The following is a 15776-nucleotide window of genomic DNA, read 5'->3' on the forward strand; positions in this document are numbered from 1 at the left end:
GAGGGCCAGGACATTAACATTGGCACAGTAGTGCTCCCTTAACTACAGACCCCACTAGGATTTCACCAGCTTCTGCATTAGCTCGTGTGTTCTTGTATGTGTGTGCACCCGTGTGTGTGTGTGTGTGTGTGTGTGTGTGTGTATGGGTAGGTCTGCATCATTTCATCAAGGTGAAATTAATTTTAATAATATATTTTATTTAACCCAACATAGCCAATATATTACCATTTCAGCATGTAATCAATATAAAAATTATTGAGAGACTCTACATTCTTTTATTCATACTAAGTTCTTAAAACCATATCCATGTACCACCTGTGCTGTTATATATTCGTCAGTAAGTTGACTCACTGTGTGTAGAGCTTGTTTAAAAAGACAGTTGATATCCCTGCATTCAATGGAAAACTGACATGACTTGCCATAATAGAAGGAAACCATAAAAATAAATAGGATATGACAAAAAGGTATAATTCCGTTCCACATAGATGCCGTAGCCTGCCTGAGGCCTGCTCCCTCACTGTCAGAAAGGGGGATTATGAAGTGTTATAGGAGGGGTTCAGGACACCGTAGCACCAGACTGACCTTTCCCATAATCGGAAAAGTTAAAGGGGAGCTAGAAATAGAAATCACACTGTGATTCCGTATGATAAGACCCCATGCCAGTGAACTGTCCAAAATCATCTCGGGAAGAGCAGGAGGCCCCCGCCATGCTTCACCCCTTGCTTCCTGGCTCCTGGCAAACAGGAACAGCGTTCTGGGGTGCCAGGCCCCGTGCTTGGGACCAGGGACCCAACGGTGCGTTAGACAAGATCCTTGCCAGTTTAGTGGGGGTTGTGCAGAGTCAGACGGAGGCAAACCCAGGGGCTGTAAGAGCACATAGGAAGTACCTTTGCCAGGCAGAAGGCTACCTGCTCGCTTTCCAGGCAAGAGGGGTGAGGAAGGGCCTCTAGGAAGAGGGGCCGGCAAGAGCAAAGTCCGAGGGCAGACTCGTGCATGATGTGGGGTGTGTATGTGTATCTGTGTGGGTTTGTGTGGGGAGGGCGGGAAGTGCATGGTGGGCGTGGTGGCTGGAACATAAAGGACAGGAGGGTGGGGGTGACAGTGAGAGGTGGGGCTGGGGAGGAAACAAAGAGGAGGCTGCTGAGGGGTAAATGCATTGGGGGGGCAGGCTGGGACAAGCAGGCACCGGGAAGGGGGCTACTGGGGTCGTCCTGGTGCAGGGTCATGGAAACCTAGCCTAGAAAGGCAGTGGGAATGGGGAGGTGTGCTGGGACGAATCTTCTGGAGGTCAGTGGGTGGGAGGACAGGCCTTTGGTCAGGGTGGACCCTCAGCCTCTCTCTGGAAGCCCTGAATAGCTGAAGGATTCCCCACCCCTCCCAGCCCGGCCCAGGGCAGGCTCTCTGCCCTCTCTCTTCGTGCCCCTCCACACCCTTACTTAGATCAGCTCGTCTGCCCCCACTTGCGCCCAGAGGCCTGACAGATTCAGAGCCTCAGTTACCTGGGCTGTGTATCAGGAACAATGCAAGCTGCCCTGCAGTCTGCTGACATACCACAAGGAAAATGCTTGAAATCTGTAATCCTTCTGTAGGGCCATTGCAGGAGTAAAGGGGAGAGGTCAGTTTTGTTCATCTTTGTGTCCTCTGCTCCTGGCCCTGCGCCGGGCACGTGGGAGGCCCTCAGTAAATGTGTGGAGGGAGTGGATGGATGGATGGAGCGGGGCATCCTGCTCACCTTGTTTCCCCATGCCTAGTGTGGTACCTAGCACAGTGTGGGTGCTTCCGAATTATGGGTAAATGAGTGAATGGGGAAGGAGAAAAGGTAGTAAGGAAGGAAAGAAACAGTCCTCTCCCTTCCGAACCCCCTAGGCTTAGTACGCTGTCTGCAGAGTAGAAGTTCCACAGATACTTGAATGTATGAATGAATGAGTGAATGAATGAATAGGAAGGAAGAGGAAGGGAGGGAGGGAGGGAATATGGGAAGAAAGAAGTAGCCTCGCACACGTTTGTGTATCCCCAGGGCCTAGCCAGTGCCCTGCACATAGTAGGTGTTCATTTAATATCCGTTGGATGTCCATGAATGATGGCTGGGTGTCTCTGGGGCTCAGGGTCCCAGGCCAGAGCTAGCATCCTCTTCTGGCTTGGGCTGGCTCTCCCCAGGGGTGACCTTGCCTCTGCCCCGGCAGGTGGACGAGCAGATTCACGCGTGCTACACACAGACAATGGCCGAGTGGCTGGGCTGTGAGGCCATCGTGCGGCAGAGGGAGCGGGAGTCCCACGCGGCTGCCTTGGCTAAATGCTCGTCAGGGGCCAGCCTGGACAGCCACCTGCACCGGATGATGCACCGGGACTCCACCATCAGCAATGAGGTGATGGGCGGCACCCACCCGGGAGCACGGGGGGCAGTAAAGGCTGGGATCTGTGCCGTTTATTGTAGGAATGGTGACAGCTGGGTGTCTGGAGCCGTCACCCCTAGCGTTTGTCAAACCATGGAGTTTGACCGACCTGTGTTTGAATCCAGCCTCACCATTTCCTAGCTGTGAGGCCTCAAGCAAGCACCTTTACTTCTGGGCCTCAGTTTCCACATCTACAAAATGGGAACAACCATTTGCGTAGGGGAGGTTTGTGTGCAGCTCACGTGAGATAGTGCACACAAAGCGCCTAGCACAGAGCTAGACTTTCATGTATTCAGCAAATGCTCACTGAGTGCCTACCAGCATGCCAGGAATGTCCTGGAATGTCAGGAACGCTCCGGTGGCCAAGTCAGACCTCTCGGCTCTCACAGAGCCTCCAGTTCAGCAGCCCAAAGAAGGAGCTGAGAAGAGAGTTAATTCTCTTCCCCAGCGGTGTATACTCATCAGGTTGCCAGCAATCATGCTGCATAGCATAGCAGCATCCACCAAAAGTCAGCGGCTTCTAACAGTAAGCACTGAATGTATACGCATGGATCTGGCTCAGCCGAGCACCTCTGAGCGGGGCTGGCTGGGCTCACTCTTGCGCCCACTGTCAGTGCCTGGTCAGCTAAAAGGTTTGTTGATCTTCGCTGGGCTCTCTCCCACGTCTGGGGTGACCGGCTTATGCTCCCCGTCTCATCCCCCAGCAGGCTGAGCTGGGCACATTCTTATAGTGAAGGCAAATCATAAAGAGACAAAGCGGAAATACACACAAGGGCTGGTTAAACCCCTGCCCTGGCGAGGTTGCTAACATCCCCCTGGCCGAAGCACGTCACAGGGCCCAGCCTTGCGAATGAGTAGGCAGGAGTTAGAAGTTATAGGGCAAAAGCATGCAGACAGAGAGGGGAATAACAAAAAATCAGGCCCTTAGTGCCAACCAGTCACTCAGAGTTGAACTTATATATGAGCCAGAGGTCTCAAGTACAGGGCAGCTAAAGGTAGGGTTTTCCAGTTGCAGGAGTGGGAGGTGGGGTCCTGTGGGTTCTGTGTGGCCCCTGAGGCTCCAGGGAACAGAGGGAGACCCCCCCCCCCCCGCCTTCTCGTTGTACAGATAGGAGGCTGAGGCCCTAATAGGACTTGCCCAAGTCAGGAATAGAGATGAGACCACACTTGCAGAATCCCTGCTTGAGCTGAGGGGCAGGGCCCCAGAGCTGGGATGCAATGCCTCACCCCTGCTTTCTCGGCCCCTTTTTCTATCAGTCCTCCCAGAGCTGCAGTTCCGGCCGACAGCATGTCCGCCTGCAGAGTGACTCCAGCAACAGCACACAGGTGACCTTCTGGAGGCCCCGCGCCTTCCCCATCCTCCCCTTCCCCCCCATCCCCCCCCCTCCAACCTGGAGTAAAGGCACTGGACATCCATCATCTATAGGTCACTTATGGTCTATTTGTTTTAGCTTTTTATACTAGCATTAAAAATGGAGTTTTTAGTTGCACAAGTAATACATGAATCTCTTCTTCTAAATAATTAAAATATTGCAGAGAAAGCTAAATTTGGCTTTGACCATTCCTAATCCCCACTTGCGCTCCCTAGAAATAGCATCATTTAGCTGTGTGTCCTGTCACCCTGCTGATTGCCTATACATACACAGAAGTATGTACACAATATGTAAAGGATATATTGCAATGTTTGATAATTTTTGAAAATTTCTACATAAATGCCATCGTATGTGTTGGCCCACAGCTTTCCATTTTATTCAATGAAATGTTAACTCATCTCACTGGATATTAAATAAAAAAGCAAAGCCCCCAAAATATGCACACTGTGTCACTTTTTGCATAAAAAGAGGAAATATTAATATTAATATATCTATTTTCAAAAACAATGGATGAATAAGCCAGAAACGAATCAGAATGATTACCTACAGGAGTCAGGGAAGGGGCACAGGGAAAGAAGCTACATTTCCATGAATACCCCTTGTTTCCTGGTTCCAACTTTGGAGTTAGATACTTTTTTTTTTTACATAATTTAAAACAATTGAATCTAGAAGAAATTTTTAAAAACCAAAAACGTGATTTTAACAGCAAATCAGATTGGTGACATAAACACACAGAGAAGAAATATTTCATGTCCCCTTGGAACATGGTCTTATCTCCTTAATAGGATATGATCTCAGGACGCAAAGAACCACAGATAAATCTTTGAGATGTATCCTGGAGGCTTTTTCACAGTGATTCATACATATCTAACTACTTTTGAAAATTGATCTGTAATAGCCAACCACGTGGATATAATATGCTGTTTTTAGCCTGTTCCTTATGTTTTTAACTAATTCTTTACTTAAAAGATCTACGTGCATACAATTTTGTGTGATGAAAGGTGCGCTTCTTGCCGCTTGAATTCCCACATACTCCCTCCTCAGACAATTTCAGTGCTTCTTTATTTCTGGATTATTCTATGCATTTTCATGCAATAGGTCACTTTTTAATTTTTACAACGGGAGCAGATATTATACCTGGTTCCAGCCCACCCCTTTTCCCAACTGTATAGTATTCCACGTGCATGTTCTATATTTGAACCCGTCCCCCGCTGATGGGGATTTAGGTTGCTGCTGGGAGCAGCGCCACAGTGGACATCCTCGTCTCTCTGTTTTTGTGCACCTCGTCTTCAGGTGTTTGAGTCTGTGGACGAAGTAGAGCAGGTAGAGATGGAAGGCAGGTTGGAGGAGAAACAGCCCAAGATCCCCAATGGGAACCTGGTGAATGGCACCTGCTCCCCGGACTCTGGCCATCCCTCTTCCCACAACTTCTCCTCGGGCCTCTCGGAGCACTCGGAGCCCAGCCTGAGCACAGAAGACAGTGTCATGGACGCCCAGCGCAACGCCCCCCTGGCGCTCCGACCTGGGGACAGCAGCGCGGATGACGGGCAGAGCAGCGAGGCCACCACCTCCCGGGAGGAGGCCCCCCGCGAGGAGCTGGCTGTGCAGGACAGCCTGGAGAGTGACCTCCTCGCCAACGAGAGCATGGACGAGTTCATGTCCCTCACTGGCAGCATGGACGTGGCCCTGCCCGAGAAGGAGGGGGCTGCCATGGAGGGCTGGGGGAGCGGTGAGGTGGAGAAGCACAGCCAGGTGGACAGCGAGGACAACCTCTCAGAAGAGCCCGAGATGGAAAGTCTCTTCCCCGCCCTGGCTTCTCTGGCCGTGGTCACTTCTGCCAACAACGAGGCATCCCCCGTGTCTTCCAGCGGTGTCACTTACTCTGTAAGCCACCAGGGTTCTCCTCCACTCGGTTCTCTCACCTAACAGCTGCGGGAGGGTTGGGCATGTCCCACGAGCCTCAGTTTCCCAGCACGACCTCTGGTCTGCTACATTTTCCCCAGCACAGAGGCTGCCCTGGAGAAGCCCCTTTGGGAGGGAAGACAGTATCCTACCTCAAGATCACACGCTGTGCAGTTCAGACTGTCCCAGGTTCAATCCCAGCTGAGGCATGTCTCTTTATCTCTCTGAGCCTCAGTTTCCCTATCAGTTGAGTACCTTCTCTCTTGAGCTCAGAATTAGTGAGTCCGGTCCTCCATGCCTGACATGTGGTGAGCCCTCCCCGTCAATAGCAGCCTTGAGGATGAGCATCTTGGCACACACTCAAGTCCAGCAACTTTTAAATACTCAAGTTTGCTTTCTTGCCAAAAAGTCCAAGCCAAAGGATGTCAGCTGAATGGGAGGTTTTCTGAGCCAGGCGTGGTGTTTCCATTTTCCTTTAAAGAACTTACTTCTAAGATATACTTGCCCATAGTTTATATATAGAGTCAAAACAAACCAGGCTAAATAGGGAACCAGAAGTGCTCCCCACCCACCCGTGTGGAGCTCTCCCAGAGGCAGTGGAGGTTACTTACTCTGCCCAAATTATCTGGTGTTTACCCTCATGTCTGTAAATAACATACTTGTATTGCTACTTTTTGATCTTTTTTTTTTTCCTTTTTCTTCAGTTCCAGACATTCCACACCCACACCCTCACCCCACGGGTGACACCTTCCCAGCCCTATCCATCCACTACAGTTATAATCATTTTAGTTATACATTATACTAGTATAACAACATAATGTATACACCATCTAGGAAGCTGTATTTATTTTTCCTTTCCTACCAAAAAAATTCTGTTTTCCCCAGATGCGTTTTCATTTCCTTGTCTCTGTTTTCCTTTCCTTTGTTTGCCACATGTGGATCAGCAGTTCACTCCCCAACCTCCAAACTCTGCCAGTTTTCTAAATCTCTCCTGGAACATTCAGACACGTCAGCTTTTCTGTTCATTTTTATGTCTCAAGAAGTCTCCCCAGTGGCCTTTCCCTGTCCACTGCTCCCGATAGATAGCTGTCATCTTAGATTTGTCTTCACCTTCATGTAGAAGTTACTCTTGCTTTTGGATTATCCACCTGCATACGTTGTAAACCTGATTCAAAGCTGTTAATTATCCAGGGAGATGTATTTTACACTTCACTTGGCACCTCTATTCACGACAGGCATTTGTCCTTGAGACCCCAAATGTTAGTTTTTCTTCCAGGCGTCCCTTACCAGGGATGGGGCTCTTTGGGGGTCCCACCTTAATGTAGGAAAGTCTCTTAATAGATTCCTGACCTTAGGGGAGAAGGACCCCAAAACCATTCAATCCAAGCTTACATTTTGCCAATTTGGAAGCTTCCTTCAAGGCAAAAGCCAGATTTGGTATTTTCTTGCCTTTTTGGGTTAAATTTTGGCCTTGAAATGTTCCGTATTTTTCTTGCCATATCATTGCACCTTTTCATCAGGTGGGGTCAAGGCAGCAAGTCCAGCTTATGGCCGGAACTGGACTTCTGCTCGCTTCCTCCATTCTTCCTGTCGCATGTTCAGGGGGTGGGGATGCACCTCCAGCTAGTTATAACCCTCGTGCGCTCAACGGGGATAGTTAGTCTGTGCACCTTAGAGAATTGTCTTGTTTCATAGAAGGGAGAAAAACAAAAAGAACTGTCATCATCCCGGGCAACAACAGAAAGGAAACCAAACACCCACGCGGTCCAGGGAGAGGATGTGCATTTCAGCGGCACCAGGAGCCGATGAGGCGGGAGGAGGGAGAACCTGTGGAATCCGACCTCTGGGAGGAGTGGGGGTGTAACTGTTCTTTCCTTCCCCTCCCTGGGGACCTGCAGCCGGAGCTCCTGGACCTGTACACGGTGAACCTGCACCGCATCGAGAAGGACGTGCAGAGGTGTGACCGCAACTATTGGTACTTCACGCCCGCCAACCTGGAGAAGCTACGCAACATCATGTGCAGGTGGTTGGGGGTGGGGGGAGGGCGTCTGCAGGGGCGCGGAAGAGGGTAGCAGAGGCAGGGGCCCCAGGGAGCCCAGCCGGACGGCCGCCTCTGCCCCAGGCACCTTGCCCACCTGGCGTTTATGCCAGCCCACACTGACAAGATAACAGTCAGACTAATGATAATAACAGCATTTATTAAGCCCTTACTGTATACCAGGCTCTCTCCTGAGCCCTTTACTAAAAGCTGTTTCACCTCGTCCTCACAGCAAGCCTGTGGGATGTTAGCTCCCACCCCCCTATCCCACCCATCCCCCTACCCCACCCATTCCCCATCTACAGAGGAGGAAACAGAGGTTGAGGGCCACCATATTGCTTGAGTCCCCCAGCGGGGCAGTTGGCTGAACGGGAGCTCATACTCACATCTCTCAGGTTCTAGAATCTTGTGCTTTATTTCCTTAAGCCAAGACCTGGAGCTTCTTATTACTTTTCACTACATACTGAATATTTTATTTCTCAAAATACGAAAGTAACTCAGGCTTATTAAGAACCTCAATCAACCAGCAAAACCAGAAGTTCATAAGGTCCAAAGAGAAACTGCTTCCCTCTCCAGTCATAACGCCCCCTCCCCTAGAAGAAACTCCTGCTAACAATTGAGCGAACATCTTCCCAAGCCATGTGTGTATTATACATGTAAAATAACACAATAGATCGTATATATTGTATAATATCACATGAGTGCCTATGTGTTTTAATGTTTTTTTAACATGTTTTTTTTAAAACACATATGTGTTTTATGTTTTTTTTTTTTTTAATTTTACCTATATGGGATTAATACTATGTTTTCTACAACTTGCTTTATACACTTAATAATGCATCCTGGACATCTCTCCATTCTACTCTAACTCAGGGGCTCACAAACTACTAGTGTAGCCCACAGGCCAAATGCAGCCCAGCACTCATTTTTTTTTAAATTTTTTTATTGTTATGTTAATCCCCATACATTACATCATTAGTTTTAGATATAGTGTTCCATGATTCATTGTTTGTGCATAACACCCAGTGCTCCATGCAGAACGTGCCCTCCTCAATACCCATCACCAGGCTAACCCATCCTCCCACCCCCCTCCCCTCTAGAACCCTCAGTTTGTTTTTCAGAGTCCATCGTCTCTCATGGTTCTTCTCCCCCTCCGATTTCCCCCCCTTCATTCTTCACCTCCTGCTACATTCTTCTTCTTCTTTTTTTCTTTCTTAACATATATTGCATTATTTGTTTCAGAGGTACAGATCTGAGATTCAACAGTCTTGCACAATTCACAGCGCTTACCAGAACACATACCCTCCCCAGTGTCCATCACCCAGTCACCCCATCCCTCCCACCCCACCCCCCACTCCAGCAACCCTCAGTTTGTTTCCTGAGATTAAGAATTCCTCATATCAGTGAGGTCATATGATACATGTCTTTCTCTGTTTGACTTATTTCACTCAGCATAATACCCTCCAGTTCCATCCACGTCGTTGCAAATGGCAAGATCTTATTCCTTTTGATGGCTGCATAATATTCCATTGTATATATATACCACATCTTCTTTATCCATTCATCTGTTGATGGACATCTTGGCTCTTTCCACAGTTTGGCTATTGTGGACATTGCTGCTATAAACATCGGGGTGCACGTAGCCTTTCGGGTCCCTACTTTTGTATCTTTGGGGTAAATACCCAGTAGCCAGCACTCATTTTTGTAAATAAAGTTTTATTAGAACTCAGCCATGCCCATTTGTTTGCATAGTATCTATGATTGCTTCTGCAGAGTTGAGTAGTTAAGACAGAGAACATACAGCGTGCAAAGCTGAAAATAATTATTATCTGTCAGGAAAGGTTTGCAAACCCCTGCTCTAACTCATTTTTATTAATAAGTACTGTCTCCTAACTATTCTGTTTTATAGTCTCCTAAGCAATCATTGCCTCTCAAAATTGAGTTGAGGGGATACAAATATAATGAACTTTAATTTACTATGTTACATTAAAATGAAAAGGTGCTGGGGAAGAAGGAAGGATAGACCAGCCTTTTCTGGGTTATGGCTTTGGGAGAAATCATGGAAGGCCTCACAGAGAAGGTGACATTCAAGATGGCCTTTGGCAAAATTAGGAGAGACTCAAGAAACCACTTGGCATACATATACCCTGCGGTGAGGCCACCTGGGTTCAAATCCTGCCTCTGCCATTTATTATTAGGTGAATGACTCTATGCATGTCACTTATGTCTCTGGGCCTCAGTCTCCTCATCTGTAAAATGGGATATGATAATACCTTTCTCATATGATTATTTTGAGAATTTCATGGTGCTATACATGTTTAGTGCCTGAGTATAGGGTAAATGCTCAGTAAATATTAGTTCTTATTATTAAGGGGCAGATGGGAACTCCAGGCACAGAACTGCTAGGGCAAAGCCCAGGGGCATGAATATGTGCCAGAGAGGAAGAAGTACCAGGAGGTGGTGGTGGGGCGGTGAAGATGGATGGGGAGGAGACGCTGAATGCCTTGTACCCCCAGTGAAGGAGTTTGCACATTGTCTTGTCATGCAGCGGGGAGCCTGTGAGCATGTGGTGCTCTGAGTTGGGCTTTAGGAAGCCCATCGTGGTGGCTGAGAATAGGATATTTGAAGAGTGTCAGGCTGGGGTAGGGGATGCAGGTGGGAGCTGAAGGAGTGAGTGGTCCAGGTGAGGGATGGGGGACAAGGGAGGAGGGAGAGGATGAGTGGGTTGGAGAGACAGGTCGTGAGTGCCATCCACGGGCCCCTTGTCTCTCTCGCAGCTACATCTGGCAGCACATTGAGATCGGCTACGTCCAGGGCATGTGTGACCTCCTGGCTCCATTGCTGGTCATCCTGGATGATGGTGAGTATGTCCTCCCCACTCCAGGGCCAGGGGTGCAATTTTCTTCCTACTGCAGAGGAGGGGTGTTCACCTCATTTTGTGACTCCGTGGAACGGGTCCGCACAGGTGCTCAGAGGACCTGTTGGTGAACACACCAAGGTCCTAGTGAAATAAAAAGTCTTGATGTTCCATATTAGCCCACACTTATTGCCAGGTGCCCAACCCCCAGCCAGGCCTCTGCTGGTCACTGATTGTACAGACATGAATGGGGACAAAGAAGAACCCAAGGCCAGATGTCTTCACTGGTGAATTCTACCAAACACTTAAGAATTAATACCAATTCTTCACAAACTCTTCAAAAGGTAGAATAGGAGGGAATACTTTCCAACTCATTCTGTGAGACCATTCCTTATATGAGGACCCATCGGTACCTTGATATCAATACCAGACAAAGATATCACAAGAAAAGAAAACTACAGACTGATGTCCTTTTATGAATATAAAGACAAAAATCCTCAGCAAAACACTTGGCAAACTGAATCCAGCAAGATATAGTAGGGCTATATATCATGACTAAATGGGATTTATCCCAGAAACACAGGCTGGTTCAACGAAGTAATTCACTGTATTAATAGAACAAAGGACAACAATGAAACGGTCATCTTAGTTGACGAAGTGGCATTTGACCAAATCTGACACCCTTTCATGTTAAAAACACTCAACAAACTAGGAATAGAGAGAAACTTCCTAAACATGATAAAAGGCACCTAAGAAAAACCTACAGCTAGTTCATACTCGATGATGAAAGACCGAATGCTTTCCTCCTAAGATCAGGAATAAGACAAGGATGTCCACTTTTGCTACAAAAGATTCTAGACAGGACAATTAGGGAAGCAAAAGAAATAAAAGGTAGCCATACTGGAAAGGAAGTAAAACTATCTACTTGCAGATGATGTGATTTTTTTGGCATATAGTAATCCCAAGGAATAAGAAAAAAAGTATTGGAGGGGCACCTGGGTGGCTCAGTCGGTTAACGTCTGACACTTGATTTTTGACTCGGGTCATGATGGCAGGGTTGTGAGATTGAGCCCCTTGTTGGGCTCCACACTGGGCATGGAGCCTAAGATTCTCTCTCTCCCTCTCCCACTGCCCCTCCCCCCCCACAATACTGGAGCTAATAAAGTCCAGCAAGGTTGCGAGACACAAGACATATATACAAAAGTCAGTTGTACTTGCCTACACTGGCACTGAACAATCCAAAAGTGAAATTAGGAAGGCGATTCCATTTGTAATAGCATCTAAAACAAGATATTTATGAATAAATTTAACAGAAGAAGTGAAAGATTTGCAGGTTCAATTACAGACCGCTGTGATACAGCGAATATTGCAATAAAGCGAGTCAAATGAATTTTTTGATTGCCCAGTGCATGTACAAGTTATGCTTACACTACACTGTGGTCTATTAAGTGTACAATATATTGTATTATGTCTAGAAAACTGTGGTCTATTAAGTGTACAATATATTGCATTATGTCTAGAAAAATAATGTACATACCTTAATTTAAAAATACTTTATTGCTAAAAAAAAATACCATCATCTGAGTTATGGGTGAGTCATAATCACTGATTACAGATCACCGTAACAAATATAATAATAAGGAAAACGTTTGAAACATTGCAAGAATTACCAAAATGTGACACAGAGACATGAAGTGAGCAAATGCTGTTGGAAAAATGATGCCGGTAGACAGACTTGCTTGGTGTAGAATTGCCACAAACCTTCAATTTGTAGAAAAAAAAAAGGCAGTATCAGAAAAGTACAATAAAACAAAGTATGCCTGTATACCAAAACTGTAAAACCTTGTTGGGTTTTTTTTTGAAGATTTTTATTTTATTTATTTGACAGAGAGAGACACAGCGAGAGAGGGAACACAAGCAGGGGGAGTGGGAGAGGGAGAAGCAGGCTCCCCGTTAATCGGGGAGCCCTATGCAGGGCTCGATCCCAGGACCCCGGGATCATGACCTGAGCCGAAGGTAGATAGATGCCCAACGACTGAGCCACCCAGGCGCCCCCTGTAAAACATTGTTAACAAAATTAAGGATCTAGGGACGCCTGGGTGGCTCAGTCAGTTAAGCATCTGCCTTCGGCTCAGGTCATGATCCCAGGGTCCTGGGGTTGAGCCTAGTGGGCCCCCTGCTCAGTGGGGAGCTGCTTCTCCCTCTCCCTCTACCCCCGCCCCCGTTCATGTACTCTCTCTCTCTCAAATAAATAAATAAAATCTTTAAAAAATTTAAAGATCTAAATAAATGGAAAGACATCTCATGTTTATGGATCAGAAGACTTAGTAGTGTTAAGATGGCCATTCTCTCCAAATTGATTCAGTGCGATCCCTATCGATATCCCAGCTGCACTTTTTGTGCAAATGGGCAAGCTGACCCTAAAACTCATTTGAAATGCAAGGGACCAAGAATAGCAAAATCAATTTTGAAAAAGGAGAAGATGTTAGAGGACACACAGTTCCCAGCTTCAAAACCTACTACATTATAGTAATCAAGAGAGTGTGGTACTTCCACAAGGTAGACACGTAGATCAGTACAATAAAATTGGAAGTCTAGAAATAGGGACGCTTCAGTGGCTCAGTCAGTTAAGCATCTGCCTTTGGCTCAGGTCATGATCCCAGGGTCCTGGGATCGAGTCCCGCATCTGGCTTCTCGCTCAGCAGGGGAGCCTGCTGCTTCTGCCTCTGCCCCTCCCCCTGCTTGTGCTCATTCTCTCTTTCTCTGACAAATAAATAAAATCTTAAAAAAAAAAAAAGGAAGTCCAGAAATAAGTGTTTCTGGTACATTTACATCAATTGATTTTGACAAGGGTGCCAAGACATTTCAGCCCAGCAAGGAAAGAAGGGTCTTTTCAACATATGATGCTGAAACAACCAAGTATCCACATGCACAAGGTTGAAGTCAAACTCCTGCTTCATACTATATGCAAAACTACTAACTCAAAATGGATCATAGACCTAAATACAAGAGTTAAAACAATAAAATTATTAGAAGAAAACATAGGCATACATCTTGGTGACCTTGGGTTTGTGACTTTGGGTGTTAAGCAGTGGTTTCTTAGATATGGCACCAAAAGAATAAAGTGACAAAATTAGAAATAAATTGGACCTAACAAAATTAAGAACTATTGTGCTTCAAAGGACACCATCAAGAAAATGAAGAGAGCCCAAAGAATGGAAGAACATGCTTGCAAATCACATGTGTAATATAAGGGACTTAGATCCAAAATATGTAAAGAGCTCTTACCATTCAGCAAGAAAAAGATAAATGACCCAATTAAAAATGGACAAAAGGTTTAGATAGAATTTCTCAACAGAATAGAAGACCTACAGGTGGCCAGGAAGCATATTAAAAGATGCTCCATATCTTTGTGTCCCTAGGGACATGCAAATGAAAACCACAATGAGATACCACTGCACACCCACTAAGATGGCTAGAATCAAAGCCATGGAAACTATCAAGTGTTAGTGATAATATGGAGACGTCAGCGCCTTTGTACTTTGCTAGTGGGATTGTAAAATGTTTAACATTTTGGAAAGCAGTCTGGCAGTTCCTCATAATGTTAAACATAGAGTTACTGTGAGACCCAGCAATTCCACTCCTAGGTATACCCCAAGAGAAATGAAAACATATGTTCACACAAACACTCTGTGCGGGAATGTGCACACAGCAGCATTATTCACAATAGCCAAAAACATGGAAACAACCCAAATGTTTATCAGGGATGCATGCATAAACAAAATGTAGTGTAGCCATATACTGGAATACTGTTTGGCCAAAAAGTAACTACTTGACACATGCTACAATGTGATGACCCTGGAAGAGTCTATGCTAAGTGAAAGAAGCCAGACGTAAAAGGCCACATAGTGCATGATTCCATTTATTAGAAATGTCCAGAAGAGGCAAAGCTGTAGAGACAGAAAACAAATGACTGACAGGGGCTGGCAGAAGAGGGATATGGGGCATGACTGCTGATGTGTGGGGTTGTCTTTTGGAGGTGCTGAAAATGTTCTGACCTTCGAGAGGATGGTTGCACAATTCTGTGAATTATACTAAAAACCCGAGCCTTACATTTAAAACAGTGAATTTTATGCTGTGTGAATCTCAATAAGGCTGTTAAAAAACAGGGAGCATAACGCCCTACTCCTTAGACACGGGCTGTGCATCGTGACTTCCTTCCCAGCAGTTCAGTATAGAAGGGGGTGCGGGTGGGAGGGAAACTGTGTGGTAGAGAGACCATGACAAACACTGTGACAGCGAGGTGACTGAAATCAACATCACCGGTCAGAAATCATGTGGGTAGCAGGTGCTGGTGACATGATGTGATTAAAATAGCACATTACCCATGTGGTCCTTCTCCCAATAACCCCAAATCCCAGTCTTATCGTGAGAAAAACATCACAAATTCCAATAGAGAAGCCTCACCTAGAATACGTGACAACTGCTCTCACAACTTCCAAGGTCATGACAAACAGGGAAAGCCTGAGAAACTGTCCTATAGAGAGAGGAGAGGAGAGGGGGAGACCTGTACTAATGTGTTATCCTAGATGGGTTCTTGGAACAGAAAATAAAACTATGGAGTTTAGTTAATAATGTGTCATCAGTGGGTCGTTAATTGTAACAAATGGACCATGCTAAGATGTTCTTCATAAGGGAAACTGAGTGTGGGGGTATATGGAAATTGTCTCTGCTCTCTTCTCAATTTTTCTATAAATCTAAAGTGTTCTAAAAAATAAAGACTTTTTTTTAAAGATTTTATTTATTTATTTGTCAGAGAGAGAGTATGCGCAAGCTCCAGCAGGGGGAGTGGCAGGCAGAGGGAGAAGCAGGCTTCCCTTTGAGCAGGGAGCCCAATGCGGGGCTCCATCCCAGGACCCTGGGATCATGACCTGAGCTGAAGGCAGACTTGTAACTGACTGAGCCACCCAGGCATCCCCAAAATAAAGTCTTTTTAAAAATGAAGATCTTACTATGCCTTGGGAAACCTTCCAGTCTAGTGTAACTTTCTCCCAAGTTACCAGGTGTAAAGAGGAAAAAAAAAAGGTACCATTTTCAAACAAAGTTTTCTAAACGCTGGCTAAAACAGTATGAAACAGGTTTCTTTATTGCGGGACTTCTCAGAGCCTTTACTTTCTCAATTATATGTAGTTCCTCTCTAGCATTTCCCAAAG

At 46.2% G+C, this 15776-nt stretch overlaps 1 protein-coding gene across 2 annotated transcripts in view; it reads left to right on the top strand.

Moving 5' to 3' along the window:
• SGSM1 (small G protein signaling modulator 1) overlaps nucleotides 1–15776 on the top strand; it is an 88408-nt gene that overhangs the window by 62990 nt on the left and 9642 nt on the right. For both annotated transcript variants that reach the window (XM_032395215.1, XM_032395214.1), the window contains 5 exons: nucleotides 2184–2366; nucleotides 3651–3719; nucleotides 5060–5650; nucleotides 7567–7691; nucleotides 10484–10566. In XM_032395215.1, coding sequence (XP_032251106.1) covers nucleotides 2184–2366; nucleotides 3651–3719; nucleotides 5060–5650; nucleotides 7567–7691; nucleotides 10484–10566 — 1051 coding nt within the window. The remainder of the gene's footprint in view (nucleotides 1–2183; nucleotides 2367–3650; nucleotides 3720–5059; nucleotides 5651–7566; nucleotides 7692–10483; nucleotides 10567–15776) is intronic.

This window comes from Phoca vitulina, unplaced genomic scaffold (assembly GCF_004348235.1).
Source record: "Phoca vitulina isolate PV1807 unplaced genomic scaffold, GSC_HSeal_1.0 scaffold82, whole genome shotgun sequence".
Taxonomy (NCBI): domain Eukaryota; kingdom Metazoa; phylum Chordata; class Mammalia; order Carnivora; family Phocidae; genus Phoca; species Phoca vitulina.